This window comes from Euleptes europaea, chromosome 6 (genome assembly GCF_029931775.1).
Source record: "Euleptes europaea isolate rEulEur1 chromosome 6, rEulEur1.hap1, whole genome shotgun sequence".
Classification (NCBI taxonomy): Eukaryota; Metazoa; Chordata; class Lepidosauria; order Squamata; family Sphaerodactylidae; genus Euleptes; species Euleptes europaea.
Genome location: NC_079317.1, coordinates 88,487,248 through 88,509,347, shown reverse-complemented (window position 1 = coordinate 88,509,347; position 22,100 = coordinate 88,487,248). Strand labels below are relative to the sequence as shown.

The 22,100-nt window shown below is 39.4% G+C and overlaps 1 protein-coding gene across 1 annotated transcript in view; it reads right to left on the bottom strand.

Annotated features, from left to right (window-relative positions):
• OTOG (otogelin) overlaps positions 1 to 22,100 on the bottom strand; it is a 112,032-nt gene that overhangs the window by 77,430 nt on the left and 12,502 nt on the right. The window contains exons 5-18 of the mRNA XM_056851946.1: positions 21,773 to 21,865; positions 20,884 to 21,038; positions 20,015 to 20,133; positions 19,423 to 19,628; positions 17,282 to 17,415; positions 15,385 to 15,491; positions 14,974 to 15,083; positions 11,962 to 12,087; positions 10,667 to 10,775; positions 10,203 to 10,249; positions 7,344 to 7,489; positions 4,305 to 4,437; positions 2,532 to 2,709; positions 382 to 506 (exon numbers count right to left, since the gene is read on the bottom strand). Coding sequence (XP_056707924.1) covers positions 382 to 506; positions 2,532 to 2,709; positions 4,305 to 4,437; positions 7,344 to 7,489; positions 10,203 to 10,249; positions 10,667 to 10,775; positions 11,962 to 12,087; positions 14,974 to 15,083; positions 15,385 to 15,491; positions 17,282 to 17,415; positions 19,423 to 19,628; positions 20,015 to 20,133; positions 20,884 to 21,038; positions 21,773 to 21,865 — 1,788 coding nt within the window. The remainder of the gene's footprint in view (positions 1 to 381; positions 507 to 2,531; positions 2,710 to 4,304; positions 4,438 to 7,343; positions 7,490 to 10,202; positions 10,250 to 10,666; positions 10,776 to 11,961; positions 12,088 to 14,973; positions 15,084 to 15,384; positions 15,492 to 17,281; positions 17,416 to 19,422; positions 19,629 to 20,014; positions 20,134 to 20,883; positions 21,039 to 21,772; positions 21,866 to 22,100) is intronic.

Sequence of the window (22,100 nt, the reverse complement as noted above, 5' to 3'; positions counted from 1 at the left end):
TTTTAATTTCAATTCCGAAATTACATTTATATTGGTGGGTTAGCTGTTCTTGCCCCATAGCAGACTTTCTGCAGTTTATGATGAGTGCTACCTTGACAAACGTCTTCCTCACTAGCAGAGTGCAAAAAATCCATTGGGCTAGGCAAATTAGTTGCCTTTAAAAAAAAAAAGTAATCTACTTTAATAAGTGGGGGTAGTTCACACTATTTTCCTTAAAACACTAGTTTAACTGTAATAACTAGCACACTCTCACGGTTCTAGAAAAGGGCTTGGTCTGAGCCAGCAACACACTGTTCAGGATGTTGCTGTTTCTGCTGTAATATTGCATCTTAACAGTATTTTTCAAATGATGTTTATAGATACCTTCATCTGTACACTCACCTGCTTGTAGGTGAACATCACACGGATCCATTGGTGAACTGTCATGCTCAGGGCCACAGGCTGATGAAGTTTTCCAGGCATTTCCAAAAAGCTGAGGTGTACTTTCTGGCACTCCTACTGGAGATCTTTTTTATTTCATTTTAAAAAAAGAACATTGTCACAAAAGGACATAATAAAAATAGTTAGTGCAATCCAGAACAATTCTAATTAATACTGTTGCTGCCTTTGACTTTAAGAAGGCTGTTGACTGGATACACTGTGATTAATCCCATTTTAGGGATGTCTAACCCTTCCTAATCTAGGTTTCTCTATATTTTGGGAACATTCTTTTACAAAAAATACCTATTAATCTTTTGCAATCATTCTTATGCTCTCTTTTCTTCAAATCAATTAAAAGACCTATGGATACTACTGCTACTATTTAGACTCAACTCCAGCAACCCAAGAGGTGACGAATATGGAAACTAAAGAATAAATTTTAAATTAGTAATATATTTAATCAATAATACCCGGTGAAGGAGGAGTAGTGGGCATGAATTTATTATTTATTTATTTCATTTGTACCCCTTATCCTTATAACAACCCTGTGCGGTCGATAAAGCTGAGAGTGACTGGCCCAAGGTCACCTAGCGAGCTTCCAAAGCAGAGTGAACATCTGAACCTTGGTCTCTCAGAGCCTAGTCCAACACTCTAGCCATCACTGCACCACATAGAAGCATTCTTATACGACTCATGGTTCTTTCCTGACACTGAATTTGAGAACGCATTTATCCCAACCACAGAACATTAAGGACTATCAAGAAGATCCTCAAAGAATCAGAAGAACATAACACCCAGAAAGAGTTGAAGTGACTAGGTTAGCTGTAGAAATATTCCTACAATCATCAACAGATGTGTACATCTGTGCTTCCAAGAAGGCCTGCACCTAAGTTCCAAACTACGTTATTGTGTGAGAGATCTGTGATTAGATTTCCCAGCATTTTTGTCATTGTCCTGTAAGTATCAAGATAATGTGCTAATGAGGGTGTGGTATGTTAATGTGTAACCATTGTATCCTGAAATGATCTGTTAACAATTGTTACAGGACAATGATTTGCACATTACCTTTAATACGTTGCAGGACAATGACTCAGCTCAAACCCAAACCCCCTTCTGACTATATATTACTCTTCCTACACACTTGACACTGAGAGACACTGTCCTTCAGTGTTACTCCTCTGAAGATGCCTGCCACAGCTGCAGGCGAAATGTCAGGAAAGAAAATACCAAGACCACGGTTACACAGCCCGGATAACCTACAAGAACCAATGAACTCTGACCATGAAAGCCTTCGACAGTAGATAGGATACTTTGACAAAGACCATGCTGTCAAAGGAAGCTCCACTCAGATCACATATTAGATATGTTAGATATGTTAACATATTAGATATGTTATCTGCAAAATGATTGGCAAATATGTCACAGAAGATGACCTAGCAGCTAACAATCTAGTAGGGGGCCCAGAACAAATCAAGGTGCATCCTAGTTGGAACACAGAACAAAAAGAGTAAAAAAAAAAAGGCCTTTCAACTAAATATAGGCTGATAGTGTTCTAAGGTGAGTGCATCTAACAGCTCTTTATAGCCACTCTGAGAAGGACCTACTCTGGAAGAGCAGCCTAAAAATCCAATAAAATAACTAGCTACCCCCTTGTTTAACACAGGTATTATGATCTGTTCTCGTAAGACAGTCTGCCTCCAATCAGAATAAATTAAAATTTTATATTTGCCAAAAATTGACATCTTATACAAAATGACTATTATGGATTCAGGGTCTCCAACATGATTTTATTCTTCTAATACACCAAAGGGATCTATTCCATTATCACATCAAGCCAGGGGAAAATAACACTCTAGATCAGCAATTCCCAAACTTTTTGAGTCATGGAGCACTTTTGAGGAGAGAAATTCGTCACAGAGCACTAATTTTCACCTAGCACCTATATACTAAACCAAATGACGGTAGTATTTTTTTTCCAATCCCTTCACGGAGCACTAGGAGATGTTTCGCAGAGCACCAAATACTCCATGGAGCACAGTTTGGGAACCGCTGCTCTAGATAATCAGGAAACATCAATGTATGTCTACAAAAAGAGTTTTACTGACACTTACAGAAAATCATCTTCAGTATTTCCATTAAATGTTCCACATAGCCCCACAGTATCATCTTTCCACCTAGCATCAGCTTGGAGATAAAGTCTCAAGCCCTCCCAGTCATATAATATTTGTAATCCAATATATGACTTTATTTGCAAAAATACAGAGGAAAGTTTCCGTATTTCAAAAGAATCTAGAAAATAAAAATTAGAGATAATTAAAAACAGTAGCCTAACTTATTCTTAAGAGAAGTTTTAGTCTCCATTTAATCAATTTTCAACTATTTATTGTTATTGATGATATATTTTCTACCATGTTTCTTTGGATGCAACAGACTAATCAGAAGATTATGCGAAAAGACATGTTCTTGTGTATAGTTTAATTTAAACAGTGTCAAAAAGAATATAGTTTTAAAGTATTTTAAAAACCAGCCAAAGAATATCTGAGGGAAAACTATAATTAAACAATTAACATCAAGCAGGCCACTATATATTGTGTTGTTATGCCCTGACTTAGATGGCCCAGGCTAGCCCGATCTCGTCAGATCTTGGAAGCTAAGCAAGGTTGGCCCTGCTTAGTACTTGGATGGGAGACCGCCAAAGCCAGGGTTGCTACGTAGAGGCAGGCAGTGGCAAACCGCCTCTGTTCATCTCTTGCCTTGAAAACCCTACAGGGTCATCAAAAGTCAGCTACAATTTGACAGCACTTTCACCACCAATATTGATACGTTGATATGGCTAGAACAAGATGCTATGGAAAGTGAAGGACTGCTACACAAAACATAAAGTCTGTATTTCATCTCTCCTGTCCCTTAGAATACTGAATATGTAATAGCATGTCATCATGCTGAACGTTTTTCTGCCCCTGAAGCTACTGAAGTGAAGTGAGGTATATTGAAATTCATAGGACAGCATTAGAAAGGAATCAACGGACTGATCTTCTAAGCAAGCCCCAAGTCTACAATAGCATTAAATATCAGCATCATTCACATGCTGCATTTTATGTTAGTTCACTTTCAACATTTTTAAACCAAGGCAAAGTTAAAGTTGCTGAAAATAACAAAAGTTCAGACAATATATCAAGGTTTCCTTAAACAGCATAAAAAGTGGGAAAGACTGTCTCAGAAATACTCTAATGGACCTGAACCTTACAACTGCAGCAAACAGTAAATTTCTACAGTTCACCTCCCCAACTCACATCTCCAAAGGACAAACTCACTTCCAAATAAGTCTGAATTTGATCAAGCTAAGAAATTTCCTAGTCACCCATCTTCTAAAACTTACCCAGGAACGAGGTAGTGGGAAAAGATACTTGTTACAGAATAGGTTTCAGACAGTAGATCTGGAAGCTGTGTTCCGTTCTACTACAAGCCTGTCTAGAAAAGGAAAATGGTAGCAAGAAGACAAGTGGTGGTGGCTGGCAGAAAGATGGTTATTCCAATTATGAACATAATGACCACAACCATAACGTAACAGGGCTTGCTCTTTAAAAACACTGAGCTAAAATGGTTTGTTTTTAGTATTTTACAAACAATTTGTTTTATTCAAGCCCATTCAATACATGGGGAGTTTACACACCCCTAAACTATTCCAGGCATATATGGATTTGTTGACAGATAGCTAACTTCTGGGATATGATGATGTAAAGATTTGAAGAAAAAGAAACAGAGGATCAAGTAGTCTTGTAAAGAGAAGCAAGAACTGCAGAAACATGATAATACACATAATTTAAAATATAACATTTCCCACTTGGAAGCATTATTTTTATTAAATATTTGTTGTTCCTTACCATCAATATAAGGCAGATTAATTTTGTACTGGTCATATACCAAAACATCTCCTGAATGGGTCAAAGTCACTTGCCTCTTGGAGTCTTGGTCAAGGACAAGACTGACTGATTGGATACAAGCTCCATCTTGGTTCTAAAAATAACATCAAGGGCAGCATCTTAGGGATGGTTTGGTGAAGTTAATGATGAAGCAGTAATATTCATTTACTGTTGCTCATTTCAAAATAGAAAAAGGCATAATTGAATCAAGCATCAAAACAATCAAAACTATGAGGGTGTGTTTTGTTTAATTGTTTAATTGTGTGTGTATAGATATCGATATATTTAATTCTCAATGTGGCCTAATTTGTGAATACTTAAATCCAGAGGCTGAAGCCATGAACAGAGACGACGGATCTCTACAAACCTGAAAAAAGCCCCAGGTTTGCAGAAAAATCTGAAATATTAAAAAACAATGTATTGTTTCAATACTGCTACTGGCAGCAAAATTTCTGATTGCCTTGTACTTGGAAAAAAGCAATTCAGAAGAAAAATTGGTATTTTTTGGATCTGGATATCAGGGAGTCAAAAGATTTAGGTATACCCGGTTATTCAGATCCCAAACACCAGTTTGGTATATGGATGCATTTTTTCAGGTTTCCAATATTATTAGGCTCCATTATTCCCTATGGGGAATCTTTCCAGGGAGCTGGAGGGGCTGTTTTTTTAATCTAATAGCATTAAAATTGCAGCAGAGCTGCTGGTGTCTGTCTGCTAAATATGTCCTAAATTTCAAATGAATTGGACCTCTATGGGCTCCTGAACAAAGTGCCACTAGCCATCCTCCATTGTTTCCTATGGGGGGGGATTCCAAGCTTTCTCTAGGGCAAACCGTAGCCAAACACTGAGCAAAGAAAACAACATTGCAACTTGCAAGAACCACAGAACTAATTTCAAAGCACAGAATCTAAGTCAAATCAACCTGGCAAGCTGATACAAAGCCCTGGCAAGAAGACATTGTCAGAGACGCACAGCAAAATTAAAGAAAAAGCAATCCTGATATTCCCGGTTACTCCCAAATTTCTCAGGACCCATTTCCCTGTATCCCAGAAAATCCCAGATACCATCTGGAGACCTGAATATATTAGGAGGAGGGGAAGAAGAATCAGGCATTCCTTCACATTTCTCAATTGGGAAAAATAAACAAATTAAACAGGGAAACATTATATTCCTGACCCTATAAGATAAAGAATATGCTAGAAAGTGAGTTGCACAATTGGCAGGAGTAAATGGGGAAGGCAACACATTACACCTGGGAGGTGAAGAACACCTTAATAAGACACTGGTGCACAGAAACCACCTCCATCTAAACCAAAATAGATTCACAAGAGTAACATCCAGTCCTAAAAGAATAGAAAAACCTAAAAGAATAGGAAAACTTCCATAAGAGCAAACATGTTTGGTTAGTGTTGCATTACATGACTAGACAACTTTGCTGGTTTCAAAACTCAATGCAATGACTAGATATACTCAGATAACAATGCCATTTTAATTTTCGCTGTATCCAAAGGAAGTATGAAGAAAAGTCTTTAAAACTATGCAGTAGTATATCTATCTGGGGAAATTATTGCTAAATAACTATGAATGTGTATTTTTCCAAGTATGTTCCTTTAAAAAACAACAACACCCTACTTACAATAATACTCTGGGTGAACTGTCTTTCACAAGACTAATCTAACTATCAGCAGCTGCTTCCTCATGAATGGTGCCTCAGTCACTAGTCACTTAACAAAAATTCCTACAGTCAAAATACTTTCAACATAAGCAACTACATAATCTAATGATACTGTCACTTGAACCTCAGATAAGGTTAAACTGTGCTGATCACTTGCCTGACTCTCTTTCAAAAAGTGTTTGAACAAAATGATACATCATTCCAAACTCACTTGTTACCTGATGATTATTTATGTCAACAATTCTAAGGCTCTAGATGACTGTACTCCCTTGTGATTCAAAGAGCCAGAATCTCTATGGATATTTATATATATAATTTGTTTGAATGTGATAAAACTGCGTAATTTTAGGGAAATTTTGAATAATGCTTCAAAAGCCTCAGGTTTTTAAAATATATTATGAAATGAAATAATTTAGCCCCATTTCAAATAGAAAGAAGAAAATACTTTTTACCGCATCTGAGAATTTGGTTATTTGCCTTCAAATATTCTAACTGGATGCATTTTACAACCAGCAACCAAAAGAAAAAGATGACTATAGTTTATCAGAGTCCTCACAACTTAACACCTGAAAGGACAGATGCTATGTTCTAAGTTTGCCATTCATACCTGATCAAGGGAGCTTGTATCTATATGTTCTTTTTAAGTATGTTGGAAATATATGAATAGCAATTTCTGGGCTATTACACAGCATTAAGAAGATTAAGAAATGGAAGACACATCCCCTACAATCTCAAGAACTCATTCACCAGTGCAATTTGTTTTGTTGAGGCCATGATTGAACCAAATCTTTAGAATTCAACTGCTCTAGATCAGTCATACATGAAGCTGCATTGTACTGAATTAACCAGTCAAGCACAGGCTGTTACCGCACTAGGTATTCCCAGTGATGTATTAAGAGTTTGAAAACGTTATAAAAAATATTGTTTGCACTTTGTTTGGCCCCTTTAGCTGTGAAGACGTCTTCCAACCATTTATAAGCCGTGGTATCCAAAAACCCTTTTAAAGCGATGTTTTTATAACATTTTCAAACTCTTAATTCATCGCTGGGAATACAAAGTGCGGTAACCCCCTCTGTCTCTATGACAGGTAGCTGGTATTCAAAACTGCAGGCAGAGGTCCTTTCCAGCCATACCATTTAAGATTTTTTTACAGTAAATTCAGGTGCTAAAACACAGGACTACCTAAATGCAAAGAGTGTGCTCTGTTACTAAGCTATATTCCTTCCCCAAAGTAAGAAAGTAGCCACAGTCCAGAGACCCATACAGTATTGCACATAAGAATCTCTTGATGTCAAGCAACCAAGACAAGGGTTCTATAGCCTTACCTGTCCACAAGGAGCATTCTGCAGAGTAACGGCAAATTTACTAGAAGTAAGGCTTTTTGCCAGAATATACTGGCAAGTAGCTTGGAATGTGTACTTGCGTCCATCAAATGTCATGAAGTGTATATCTCCCGAGACCGAACATTCAGCTAACAACAAATGATAAAAGTCTTTCAATATGCTATAAGAACATGATGTGCAGTTATGTACAGTCCTGTCTAGGCTGAGGTATATTAATGCCACAGTATTAATTTAAAAGCCTGAATGAATGATTGACTATATTATTTATTCTGATGGGAAAGCTGTATCCCAATACAGAAAGCACTATAAAAATACAAGCACTAAAGGCTTGTTCATACAAAAAGCTGTAATTACAATCTAGTATAATGACTTGGGCTGAGCCCATGGCAGTCAGCACGTACATGGCTGGTTCATCCTATGACAATACAGCTAGAATTAAAACTGCAATCATGAGAATGGGCCCTCAATCTTATATAATTACTAAATTTGTATCCCACAACAATTCTCCCAAAATGGCCGTATGAATGGTAAACTGAATTTTCCTAAATTATAAAACTCTAGTAGCTACATCTTCCATAGCTTTGCCTTAATTTCTTCTAATAACGGCACTATCGACCTTTCTAGATACGAGGCTCTCATCCAGCAAATACACAGAGGTTAATAATTTGCTGAACCACTCCAGGCTATATTGGTCTAGAACAGGGGTCTGCAAACTGCGGCTCCCGAGCCACATGCGGCTCTTTGGCCCATTGAGTGCGGCTCTCTGAACTTGGTTCGGAGCCCCTGCTGTCGTGCCCGCTCGCGCCGGCAGCCGGGCTGCAGAGCCGGCACGCCTGAGAGAGAGAGCGCGAGAGAGCAGGCGAGCGGGCGCGCTGTCTCTCCCCCCACCACCATGGAGAATGGCCAGGTCCCCCTTTCCCTTGCCCTCAATGGTTGGGAGGCTAAAGCCTCCCCTCCCCTCTAGCCGCGCGATTGCTGGGCGCGCGGCTCGATGGTTCCTGCCCCCCCTGCCCGCCTATCAGCTGTTGGGTGGGGCGGGCTTCCTTTGGTGGACCTGGCCTCCGGCTGAGTCCCATTGGGAGGCCATGTCTACCCACTGGCTTTCTTGGTGGTAGACCTGGACTCTGAGGAGGGGAAAAAGTCCCCTTTCAGAAGCCAGGTGTACCAATTGGCTTCTATGGGCCTCCGGAGGCCAGGTCTACGGCCAAGAAAGCCAATGGGTAGACCTGGCCTCCCAATGGGACTCAGCCAGAGGCCAGGTCTACCAATAGGCTTTTATGGCGGTAGACCAGGCCTCCAGACGAGGACTCTGGACGGGGAGGGGGAAATGGCAGGGACTTACAATTTAATTTTTATCAATAAATAAGATCACTATTAAGTATGATATCAAGTTTTATTCAGTGTACCTTTAGTCTAATTAAGACTTAAAACTTTAATTAAAGTTTATTAAGTTAATAAACACTGTACCTACCTATATAGTTTAAGTTTAAGAAATTTGGCTCTCAAAAGAAATCTCAGTCGTTGTACTGTTGATATTTGGCTCTTTTGACTAATGAGTTTGCCGACCCCTGGTCTAGAAAGCATTTCTGGGTTTTTCAGTTGAAAGTGGGAAGAAATTGAAGTTTCTCAATACTGAAACCCCTGAACTGAATGGCCAGCAGATTCCAATTCAGAGCATCTATTAACTGTGGATACTTTGTTAAAGGTTACAAGGTTCTCCTGCCTGTTTGTCATGCCTAGGATCGCTAAGTATTAGCCACTCAACACTCTTCTAGCAAGCCCAGTACTATACTGTGAACTATTATTTTTTTAATCATTCAAAAAACTCTTAAAATACTGAACATTCCACAAACAAACTATAAGGGGAAAGTGCTCAGCAATCTGATAAAGTTCTGATAAAGGTAATTAACATGAATAAGGTAACCCCTACTCAGCAAGCATGACTGCCTACCCCTCATCACATGGACAACAGGTACGGTCTGATGGATTGGAGCTAGAGCAAACAATATATTCTCACAGGAATTTAGGCCTTTCTGCTGTTTCAAGGAGGTAAGAACTTGATGGCTCTCTCCTCCTACTCTGTCTTCCTACCAAACAAATAATCAAAAGAGCCTAAAAATGGGACAACAGCTAATACAGAGGGAAAGTTAGCTGTCGTTAGGAAATAGCCCTGAGCTTAGGGACGCAGTGAGCTCAGTGGTTCAAAATAAGAAATTCTAAAGATATTTACTCAGAAATGAGTCCTACTGATTTCAATGGAGCCTGCCCCAAGTAAACATGATTCGAATTAATGTCTCAGAGTTGTCTGGCTAGCACCCATCTAACTAATTTTTAAAAAAAGAAAGCAACCAGGTAAAATCTAGATTATTTGAATTCTAAAATTTATTTTGTGTAGAGTGTATTGATCACTTTCCCATATAGAATGCACATAGCATACAAGAAAACTATAACTATCTTAATAATACAAAAAATTACAATTTTTTGTACAGCCAAGTCATAAAAAAATTCCAGTAGTACAAGCAGCATATTCACATGAAATACAGTCAATGTATAAACTTGCATAAATGCATAAATGAAACCATTGTTAGGGATCTGCAGAACTTAATATAAAAGTGTGATTTTGCTATGAAGACCACCTTTATGTTGCAGCTACTTACAAATTTCTAACTAACATGATTGTGCATCTATAACTCCAAAAAGATACACAGTAAAAAAATTAAAACAAGTTAAATTTAAAATAATGATAGAAACTATGAGTGTCAATACAGACACTCATACCACAACTCATGTACAAAGTAACAAAATAAGGCATTTGTATAAAACATCTGAAGGAAGACATACCTGGACAGGTAAGATTTGTGCAAATCCACTTTCCTCCAACACATGTGCTGAAATACAAATAGTTATTTGTTGATTTATGTCTGTTAATATGAAGACACTGAACAGAAATTCCTTACCTGACAACAGGAAATTGAAGAGTAGAAAAAGAAAGCAAATAGTGTAATATGAGACCAAGCCATGAAAAGCCAGAATCTAAGAATACATGGTTAACCAGAGGGATAAACATGGGTTTCCTGAATGGAAAATAATGCAGTTATTCTACCTACTGTCAATGTGCTTTAAACACTCCAAATTTCCAGATACCAGGTCAGAGGTTCTAACAGTAGCAAGAATGAATAAAGAGGCAAATGCCAGTTTACAAGGGTGCACGTTTTACAAAAGTAAGCACTTAAGTTTCAAATGTTCTATACTATTATATGGAATAAATACAATATTAAGGGAATAAATACTTAAAAATTACAAACCAATTGTTGCATTCTTCATGAATCAAAGAACCAGTTCTGTGAACAGTTCCATGGTAATCACAAGGGCATTCCGTAGGGTTTACACATAATCTGTTTTCATAAATAAATCCTAGGATGAAACAGTCAATAAGAACAAAATTCAAGAATAATTTTGGAATACAGGCCAAGATCAAAATTCCATTCACAGACTAAATCATGTCTGGTCAACAGCCGGGTTGCTTTAATGTGGCTAATTTATTTGGACCCATTTTAATCTGGTTTCAATCCTTGTTCAAGAACTGAAACTGCAGGTCAAACTGATAGCCTTACAGTCCAATCCTAAAGGGAGTTATTTCAGTCTAAACCTATTCATTTCAATGGGCTTAGACTGGAGTAACTCCCCTTAGGATTGCACTGTCTGTCCATAGATAGAGAAGTATGTCACTGTTGATTTTCTTGTACTTCTCAACAGCATTTGATATCACTGATCATAAACAGGATGGAAGCTGGAGGCAACTGCAAGGAGTATTTCCACTCCTACCTGTCAGGCAGGTTGTAAAAGACAGCTCTGAAGACTTGTGGCTCCACTTATGGGGTGACAGAAGGTCTTTGTGCAATCAGCCAGTTCCTCTCAGCATGCTAAAACCAATGAATCTAAATATACAGGGTGAGGTGGTCTATTTCTAAATAATTACAGAGCAAACAGACTTTCAGCTTATTCTTGAAATTCGGGCAAAAAGGCCTTAGGAGGCAGACGCCGGCCTCCACCAGCGCAGGGGCCCAAACCACCGGAACTTAGAAGGTGCCCACCGGCGTAAATGGCCCCAGCACCAGCATGCAGGCCTAGGCGCCAGTCCCCAGCCGGCACAGGCTGCGGTGGCAAGCCGGAAGGCATGACAGCGCCCCGGGAGGCGTTCCCAGGGCGTTCTGGCACCAGCCAGGGGGCGGGACCGAGGTCAGTCAGCCTCCCGAGCCTATGAGGGTTGCATGGTTTTTGTGCCGAAACCTCCTTAGGAGGCAACACTGCTGGGTTGCCTCCTAAGCCCGGCGCAGGCATTCCTTTCAGGAATGCGCTGAAAGAGAGCTACTTTGTGCCACATTTATATAACTGCATTCCAAACATTATTAACTGTTAATTTTTCAGTTTTGATTAATTACATTGGTTTGGTGCATTTATTGTTAAGGTTTTGATTAGTTAATAAACAAATGCACATTCCTGGCATTGTCTTTCTGCTTTTAGTTGTAAGCATACCATCATAATTTTCTGAAACACCATAGCTTCTAAAAAAACAACTCTACACCGAAAACTGTACTACCATCTGGACAGTAGCATCCATCAACACATGGAAGTTCACTGTCAACACAGTGAGTTTTTTGCTGACATGAAGCAGGGCAGCAGTCAATACATTCATTGTAGACAAGATGTTCCTCACATACAACAGCTGAAAAACAAGAGACAGAGAAATGTTATATAATTATACTGCTTCGTGAGTGGAGAGGATTGGTTAGCTTAATTTAATTATCTGATGAAGTGGGTTCTTGTAAACAAAAGCTTATGCAACAGTAAAACAGTCATTAGCAATGAGATCCTAAGCAGAATCCTACCGAGGTCTATTCATAGTGCTATCTCAAGGCGCTTAGAAGCAGCATGTCAGAAAGTTACAGAGGATGAGAAGTCTCCATATCTTTTCTAGCCCTCTTTCCGTGTATGCACTGTTCATGTTACTTGACAGCTGGATCTTGAATGCACAGTAAGGAAAGAAACATAGGAGGCATGGATAGCCCCATTTCCCAACAACATCACAGTATGCTACTTGTGTGTGAGCCTGTACATACGCATTAGTCAGTGGAAGGGAAGAAAACGGGATTCTGGCAAGCCAAAGGATTCCTTAACCTGTGGATTTTGCACTATTCATGCAGGAGAAAATTATCATTCTACGTGTTTGGGAACATAATGAAATTGTCAAAAAAATAAGATCTAAAAGTTTTATCTATTTTATGGACTGGCAGAATAAGATATCCAAAGCTGCATTCAAACATGATGACAAACTTCTGCTATACATAAGAACAAACATGACTTGTTGGCAGACTTCCCTGCTCATTCATGACTCTGCTCATTACTGAAGGATTACTGGTGTCAGATCAAAAGCTCACTAGTTTGAAACTCAGTTTGCTGGGCTGCCCAAATGCAGACACTGGGTATATCAGAATTAGTTCGATGGAGGGAGTGAGGTATGAATATTTTAATTAATTAATAAATACTTTCTCCCCCACAAACTAGGACTATACTGTGATCTAGAACTCCCCTCTCTAGGAAGAAAACAAGCCCCAATTTACTGAAACACTTGAATTTGTGCATTATATAAAATTGTTGTTTGATTCCTGAAGTTTTCAATCACTTTCCATGCATGACAGAAGGATGAAAGTAGCACAGAAACACAGCAAGTATGTTTTCATACGTGGTAGAGAAACAGAAGTCGGCCATGATGTCTGACTGCAGTCATAGCCAGAGGCACAGGGTTATATACTACTCTCTCATGCACATTCTATCCTAATTCAACATATGTATTAATATGCTTGCTGTCATGGATAAAAATGTGAAATATGATACTAACAGCACATTCCTGAGGTTTTCAGCCGAAACCTCTTAGGAGGTGGCCATTTCACGTTTTTTTTCTGTTTAACCGGGGCCTTTTGCCCGGGCGGCTTCCTATCCCAGTTCGGCCCGGTACGCCAGCGCTGGGAACGATGGAGCTGCACCTGCTTTTTAGCAGGCACAGCCTCGCTGCTCCCTATGAGGCAAAAGGCCCCGCAAAATGGCTTTTTTGTTGTTTAACAGCATACGCAAAATGGCTTAGGAGGAGGCGCAGCTACACCTCGTCCCCGCCATCTCCGTACGCCGTCAGCTGAGGAATGGGCTGTAAGAGTCTTTCTTTGCCCTTTTATTAAAATACTGTGTTGATCACTGCTACCCATTTAGTGTGATTAGAAAGAATAGCAATTTCCACACAAAGCAATTACAGTCAAGGGAGGTATGTACATCAAAGAGAGAAAACTGAGATCTAATCTAGATAACACAATTATCACAGGGAGAATTATGTTTTCCCATGTTTTTGTTCTTTTGTAATAGTTATCAAGAGTATTTGTCATGTTGAGTTGGTAGCATTGCACCTCAAGTACTCCATGATGACTTCACATGACTTTTTTAACCTGTGACAGAATGTTTGCATTATGCTCCCAGGAAGAAGGCTTTTACAGCCCATTCCTGAGCTGAGGCGACTCTTCCTAAGCTGTTTCCTCAACGCCGTTAAACCAGGGCTGTCTTAACAGTATTATGGGCCCCTAGGCAAACCAGTGTGCTGGGGCCCCTACGACAACCACTCACAGGAATAAAAAGTAAATGGTCGATAATATTAAACATATGGCAAGTCATTTAACATACACAGATTAGCATAGGGCCCCTATGCTCGTGGGGCCCCTGGGAAAGTTCCCATCGGGCCCATGCGTTAAGATGGCCCTGCGTTAAACAAAAAAAGCTGTTTTGCGGCTTTTTTTAACTGGGGCTGTTCACCCCATTGAAAACAGCGAGGCTGCGGCTGCTAAATAGCAGGCGCAGCAAAGCTGTTCTGGCCGCCGGTGCAAGTGGCCAAAAAAGGGTAGGAAGCCGACCAAGCAGCGGCTCCTCCCCCCAGACTGCCTCCAGAACGCCCCCCTGGGCCGTGGCCTCTCCACGCCGTTGCTGGCACCACAGAGAGGCCACGCCGGTGGAGGGGGGAGGTGTGGTCCCGCGGTGCTCGGCCGTCGGCGGGACTGGCCTCGCCGCTGGCGTGCATACGTGTAATTGCGTGATTACACACATTTACGCTGGCAGCAAGGTCACGCCGCCTCCTATCTACTTTCAGCCCCATTCTCAGGAACGGGCTGTTAGTATCTTCTGACCTCTGAGTTCTAATTCCGAACCATAGGAAAGAGTGGGGACTATCTAGCTATTTGTCTATCTATGGTTCTCATTTAAAATAATGGGTTTACAACTTCCTTGAGATAATTAGCAATGACCCAGGGAATACAGAATTTCCAGAGTTTGTGGAGGGGAACATACTGTGATGGAAAAGTTTTTTTCTCCCAAAAACCCTTTATGCCACACAATGGATATCACCATTTGCAATGATCTACAACTCAAAGCATGTACTCTTGCCAGACAGTATGTCACCAGTTAGGAATGTGGTAAACTGATCCTACAGTTCAGGTGAAAGATTGTAAAAAAGGACAGAGAAACATATGCAGAGTCATGGAAAGTAGGTAGTATGCTGGAGCCCTGCATTACATACCACATTGCTCAAACTGTGCCCGCCACTCATAAAGAGGTTTTCCTGCTTGAGCGCAAGCCCTTGCATATTCTGTTAATGCTCGACACCACGTTGCATTACCAACTGCTGACCTTAAAAAAATTGATATAATTTTATTTACCTAATTATCATGCAAATACACAAAAAATCTTCCTAAATGTTATTTCATTAAGATGTCTGCCATTTCAGGGTCTCAGCAAAATCTTCAACTTGCTCTAAAATATTTCATTTTGTAATATAAAAAAAATTACGATAGTCATAACTGGTAAGAGATTGATTTATCACAGCCCCACCTGTGTGAAGAACTGTCTCAGCCATGCGCACTGGCTCTATTAATCCCAGAAACTGCCTTCTAATTCTGAAATTCCTAACAACAACAACAAAGATACTTACATGCACAGGTCATTGGTGCAACTGGCCATGAAAGGATATGGACTCACAAATTCATGACACAGTTTGAAGGGGGGCCACAGTAGCACGCTGCATAACGTGTAAGACCTCTAGATATATAGAAAATTGAGTTATGTAAAGAAATCAGATTTTCAAAATAATAACCAAATATGGTACTGAAACTAGATCATCTGATAAAGTTAAACATCCCGTCTTTGATTTTTAATCTATTGTTTACCAACAGTGTGCTTAGAATTTTCATCCTTGGTGGGGTATACTACAAGAGGGACTCTACCATTCTCAATTGACGCTTTATCTAGTCTCTGTATAGTTTACCTTTTAAATATTTAGTTAAGTATGAGAGTGTAATGCAAAAGTATAACTTCAACTTTTGTTAATGTATTCTCATTATGTAAATATAATGTGAACACATTTTGTAGATACAAGTCTACTCTTTTTCCAGGACACACTTGTGCAGTCCTGCACAGGAAAAATAAGAGGAACTCTGACTAGACAGACATTTTGGACATGCTATATTTTTAAGTACAAAACTGGAAAAAAATAGCCAACATTTCTAACCAGATTTTTCTATGTTGTTATCCAATACATTGAGAAACTCTTTAAGACATATTAATAGAAGTTGGAGAGGAATTATTTGATTAAATTCTGGCACCAGTTATCAGAGGAATCTTCTGGCTGCAGACTTCAAATGCTAAAATAGCAAACCCAAAAGAATATTAAAGGATGAAATACGAGAAGGAATTAAAAATAACTCAAGTATGACAAAAAGCCTTTGTCTACTAATTGTAAACCCTCTTCTAAATAAAAATAGTTTGTATACAGTTCAGGTAAAGAATAAAGAACTGCATCTTTAAATAGTAAAGATGAATGGTGGGGCAGAATCTGAGGCCAGCATTACATGCCGCCTAACCAGTGTGATTACTATCTCCTTTAAGATTGCCCCATGTCAATATGGGCCTCTACAAATGAAACTCACATGGTTTGCTCAAACAGAATACTAGCAATCAATGCAACCCAGTAGCTCAGTTTTGACCTAATGAAAAAACATGATTTGACCATGGTTGGTTTGTGAAATCAGGATTTTGCTTACAGATGTTCACTTAAATTCTGATTAAACTCACAAATGCTGATTTCATTGCCTTGTCTTTGTATCCTGGGGGATATCCCAAGAATCAGGATTCGGCCAGGATGTCTGCATTCAGACATCACATGAAATCATAGTGAAAATTAAATGTAATGTATACAACAAATTCTAATCCTGACTTCAGACCTAGACTGATGGACCCTAACTAGCCATAGTTAGTCAAGTGGCCTGCATTCAGACAACAACACTACCTATAAGCTTAATTAAATAATGATTTTGTGGGATGTCTGAACTAAAACTACATCAGAAGTATATATTAAGTAGGAAGGGATGGTTCAGTGGAATCTTGTTTCTACAGTTTTGTCAATGAACTGCTATGCTAAGGAGTTATTTTTATTTATTTAAAACATTTATTAGCTGCCTTTTTACCTTGCATAACTCAAGATCGCTTACAATGTAAACAAAATTATTATAAAAAAATAAGACAACAATTTAAAAACTCAATTAAGACCACCAATAAATATAAACTAAATCAGTCAAATGCAGCAGTAAATAAAACTGTCATCAGCCGCCTCATGAAGATCTAAAGTGAGGGGGCAGGGCTACCTCCCTGGATAGATTGTAAAATTGTGGGGCTGCCACTGAAAAGGCCCTCTCTCATGTGCCCATCAGATGAGCCTCTTTGGTGGGACGGCATGGGCATGCAAGTCCTCATAGGGGACTACACTATATCCCTATTCTTAACAGCACTGAATTATAATCAAACTAATTTCCTTCATTAATTCTCATGCACACCTGTAAAAATGCTCGAGTGTGAGTCAAACAGGGTGGCTCAAAGTTAAAAGAGGTATCCCAGGAGAGAATATTATCCTGGGGAAGATTTTCTCTCCAGCTTTCTACAAACTCTTCAATGTCTTCTGTAAGGGTTCCTAGGGAAAAGTGCACAAACACATAAATGTAGGAAATTCAAAAGCTACTTATCAAGGCAAATGCATCACACCAGAATAAAGCACACAGACACAGCATAGTGCTGAAGAGTGCAAGTTTGCAGAAACTACCAATGTTTTCTTTCAAATAAATGCAAGTAGAGAGCCCAGTGCTTTGCTGCTCATGTACAGATTAAAGGATAAAACAGCTATTTAAATGGAAAAATGGTCCTTCAAGCTCATTTGCTATACATCTTTTACTTTATTGTTTTCGTACAAATATGATGCTTAGAGCAATAAAGCAACCTTCCAAAGCTTTTACAAAGTCAATCAGAATCCCTCTCTGTTAACTCATGCATGTTGATTACTTGGTAACTGAAAAATCAACAGACAACGTGCAGGTTAAAAAAGGGGTATTACTTCACACCACTTCAAATGCAACATTTTCAGCAAAATCCGTTCACGCACAGAGTTGCTAATAATCATACTCATATAGAGAAATCAATGATAGGGCAAACCTTATCCTAAGCTGTACAAAACCAGAATAGTGTGACCTACCTAAAAGTGATGTTGATGCAAGTGATGCAAGAATAGTGTGACCTACCTAAAAGTGATGTTGATGCAAGTGATGTTGATGCAATACTTTTCTCTCCTAAGTGATATAAAATAAGTTAATTTGAACTAGTTAATGTTTTTTTTAAAATGCTGAGACACTAAAAACCAGATTCTCTGTTCTTCTGTGGGAGAAAAACAACCAGGACACAAAGAGGGTTTCCAAAGCTGGTTTGTGATGAGCATAATAGGCTCACACACACTCTCCCTCCTCTCTTGCATGAAGCGCTCATAGCATATGAAGTCTTCATTCTATCTTCAATCTGTTGGGAATGGGATGTTTAAATGTGGGAGCTTCATTGAATTAGATTCTTTTCCAGTAATCAGGATTCTTCACTATTTGGCTATCACAACAGAATGAAACCTTCTAGAAGCAGGAAGTTTTCAATCACACTCCATGAATAAGGAGAAGGAAGGAGTGTGCGAGCCTAACAATAGACCAGATTCATACTTGCCACAAACAAACTCTGGTTTATTCATGACATGTGAACACAGCCGGGCACTCTTGCTCTAATGCCACTGATATGTCAGGAGCTTATTCCATCCCTGTAAAACAGCAGGAGCAACCATCCATAGTACTTCTCTGGCAGCCCATTCCTAAGCCTCCTGGTGGCCAGCGACAGCGTAGGAGAGACATCGCCACGGCGCCTCCAAAGCAGTTCCCTGGCCACCAGGAGGCTTAAAAAAGCCTTTTAAAAAAATTTTACCATGAAAATGGGCCTTTTTCCCTCATAGGAAACTGTGAGGCTGCGCCAGGAAAAACCTGGAACAGCAAAGATGTTGCCAGAGGAGTCGTCCCAGCCTGGAGAAGCTGTGGAAGCTGACTAAAGTCAGCTCCATTTCCGGGAATGCCCCCCCGTGCCAGCGTCAAGTTTCCACCAGGATTTATATCACACAAAGACTGGGCCCCCGGGCAAGCGGCGTGCAGCTCTGCGGCGCTCAGGCACCAATGGAGCTGCCCCCGCCACCAGCGTGTCTTTTATCATGGATGAAGAGGCATTTATGCTGGTGGCAGGGTCATGCCGCCTCCTAAGCCCAATCGGCCCTGAAATCAGGAATGGGCTGTAAAGCTAATGCAAATGGTTCTCAATATATTAAGATTAATAGTCCTTGGGTATTCTGCACATCATTAGAAAAATACGGCATTATAATGTGGCACTTTTCATGATGCCATACTGTCTTTAATATCTCTAACTGGACACCTCAAAAAACAAGCTTACATTTCAGGGTGGCTCATTTAAACTCTTGATTATATTCGTAATTATCATTTCTTTCCGGTAGAACCTTTATTTTAGATTTATATTTCAAAACTAGAAAAATGTCTGTCTGTAGTTTCTAAGATCAAAAACTAAACTTAAAATATATGAGATGCCATAAGAACATGTATAAAATGCTCACCATAACTCGTAACAAGTTCATCTTGCAAAATGGCGTTGTTGTTACCACACAATCCACGAGTTTTTCCCAGATAGTCAGGGGCCATCTTAATATAAACAGAAGATGTGCCATCCCATGCCAGAGAGAATGCATACTGGTGTCTAATAATGACATATCCAGCTAGTTTTTGAATGTACAGGTTTCCTATGGCATATGGTAACTGCAGTCTGGGAAACCAAATAAATACCACCGTAAATAAAAAAAACATATCATTGCCAGTTTTCCAGTTTATATTCAATTATCAAAAAAATTATACTGTCATCTCATCCAAAGATAGGTAAACTGAAGTCAATCTTAGAAGAGAACAATTATCTCACTCTTTTGATGATCTAAAGTTACAAACACTAAAGTTGAACTGAAGGTGATTTAAGCACCCCCCATAACCACACAATTGAGTTATACTAGAGTGATTTAATTTCATTTACCTATAAGACTATTTGTGGGAATAAAACCAGCATATCTTCAGCGTGCTTGCATTGTACATAACAAAACGACGAGGCAAGTAAAACATTAGAGACTGTAAGATTAAGCAAGAATAAGTAAGTAAATTTACCCAGTTCCTCTGTAAGTAACTTCATTACTTAATCTGATTTCCCCTTCTCCAGAAAAGTATAAACTAACAGATCGTTTACAAGAATAGGGGGAAGAACTGCACTCTGGATCATTATGTACCTGACAAAAATAAAGTGGAGAAATTAATGGTTTAATAACAGCAACTACAACCTCAGCATTTTACCTTCCGCTATAGAAATTGAACCAAGTAATGTACCTACCATGAGTGGGAACTGAGTTCAGTCTCCATATCTAATTGTTTAAGTTTAAGAAAATGATGTGCAGGGGAAAAAAACATGTTCACTGTGCACAGCACTTAGAGGAAGGGCAGGATAAACTCCAACCAATCCAACAATCAAATTTCTCTGTGCTGCTAGAAACAACACAGATTTTGTAATATATGACTATTATTCTATTACTCTATAGAAATGAGATTTTAGTTTTGCCCAGCATCATATAGCATCAGATGCAGTAACACAACCACAAAAGCACAAAGTATGTATGAGTGAGATTTGCAATATTTTGGTTTGTTTGCATAGCCATTAGCAATGGTCATTTGCATAGCTAAGCCACGGCTGTGGTTTTTCATGGTTTCTTCAGTAAATGCTTTGAAGTGGGGGCCAAGCAAAGAAAAAGATTGTGTTAAAGGGGCTCTTAAGAAATGCGAAGCAGGTATGCACTGAATGATGGTTCAGTGTGAAAAAATAAAAAAAATATGAAGGGCATTTCACCCTAGAACACGCTGCTAATTGCCAAGCATAAACGGCCTAAACCACACCATTTTCTCACACCTATTTTTAAAAATGCATTAAAATGTTTACATTTATTGTAAAAGTATTTCAAATTGACTTTAATAATGTTGAGTGTTACCTGTATAGAGAAGCTCTGCTCATCCATTTCATTCTGCCTCACAAGCACATATGTAGATTTCCCAGAGAAAAAGTAGTAAAGCCCATCAAAAGTTTCATAATGGTACTGTCCCCACGTTCGGCATATATTGTCTCGTTCTGCTCCTGTGTTATATACTATGGGGAGAGAGAAAGTAACTCAGGAGTGTACCTTGGTGATGCTTATGTTACTTCTGAAGGAGAGATGATGGGTACATACTAAGATCCAAAGGAAAAATATTTACACAAGCAATGTTATGCTGCATAACTCTTCATCAACTTCTACTTCAGAATAAGAAGCAAGATCCCTAACTTTCCAGTTGCACTCAGTGAGCTTTAGGCAGTTTATTTATTTATTCGATTTGCAGCCCGCCCTCCCAAGCCGAAGCCAGGCTCAGAGTGGGTATCAGTTGAGCTGGTTCTGAGCGCAGTTTTGTCAAGAGGGCTGTAAGCCTAATTTATAGTCTTAAAATAGCCTAGATAGTCTTCAGATAGTCTTATAGTCTTCAGATAGTCTTATAGTCTTCAGATAGCCTAGAATGCCAGCGTGGTGTCGTGGTTAAGAGCGGTGGTTTGGAGTGGTGGAGTCTGATCTGGAGAACCAGGCTTGATTCCCCACTCCTCCACATGAGCAGCGGAGACTAATCTGGTGAAATGGATTGGTTTCCCTACTCCTACACACGAAGCCAGCTGGGTGACTTTGGACTAGTCACGCTCTCTCAGCCTCACCCACCTCACAGGGTGTCTGTTGTGGGGAGGGGAAGGGAAGGTGATTGTAAGCTGATTTGATTCTCCCTTAAGTGGTAGAGAAAGTTGGCATATAAAAACCAACTCTTCTTCTAGATGTGGCATTAAGCATGTAAACAACTCACCTATCTGACATCTTGATCCAGTTGCATTGTATCGACTACAGTCACACAACTGCCAGTGCACACACTCGCCTCCATTAAAACATGTGAAGGAATCTGTTTTAAAGGTGTACACAAGTCAACACACGTCATTAATATTTCAAGGTCCAATCATGCCATCCAATAGATGGATACTTAAGTGGATAGCAACAATATCACATCGTTCTAACTGACAGATTGCTAGGGGTCTTGCCAGAAGATATTTATATAGTATGATTAATTTTATATATGGCTACCATCTATGAGTATCATGTAGCGTATAATGTATGATTGCAAGAGGCAATCATGTAGT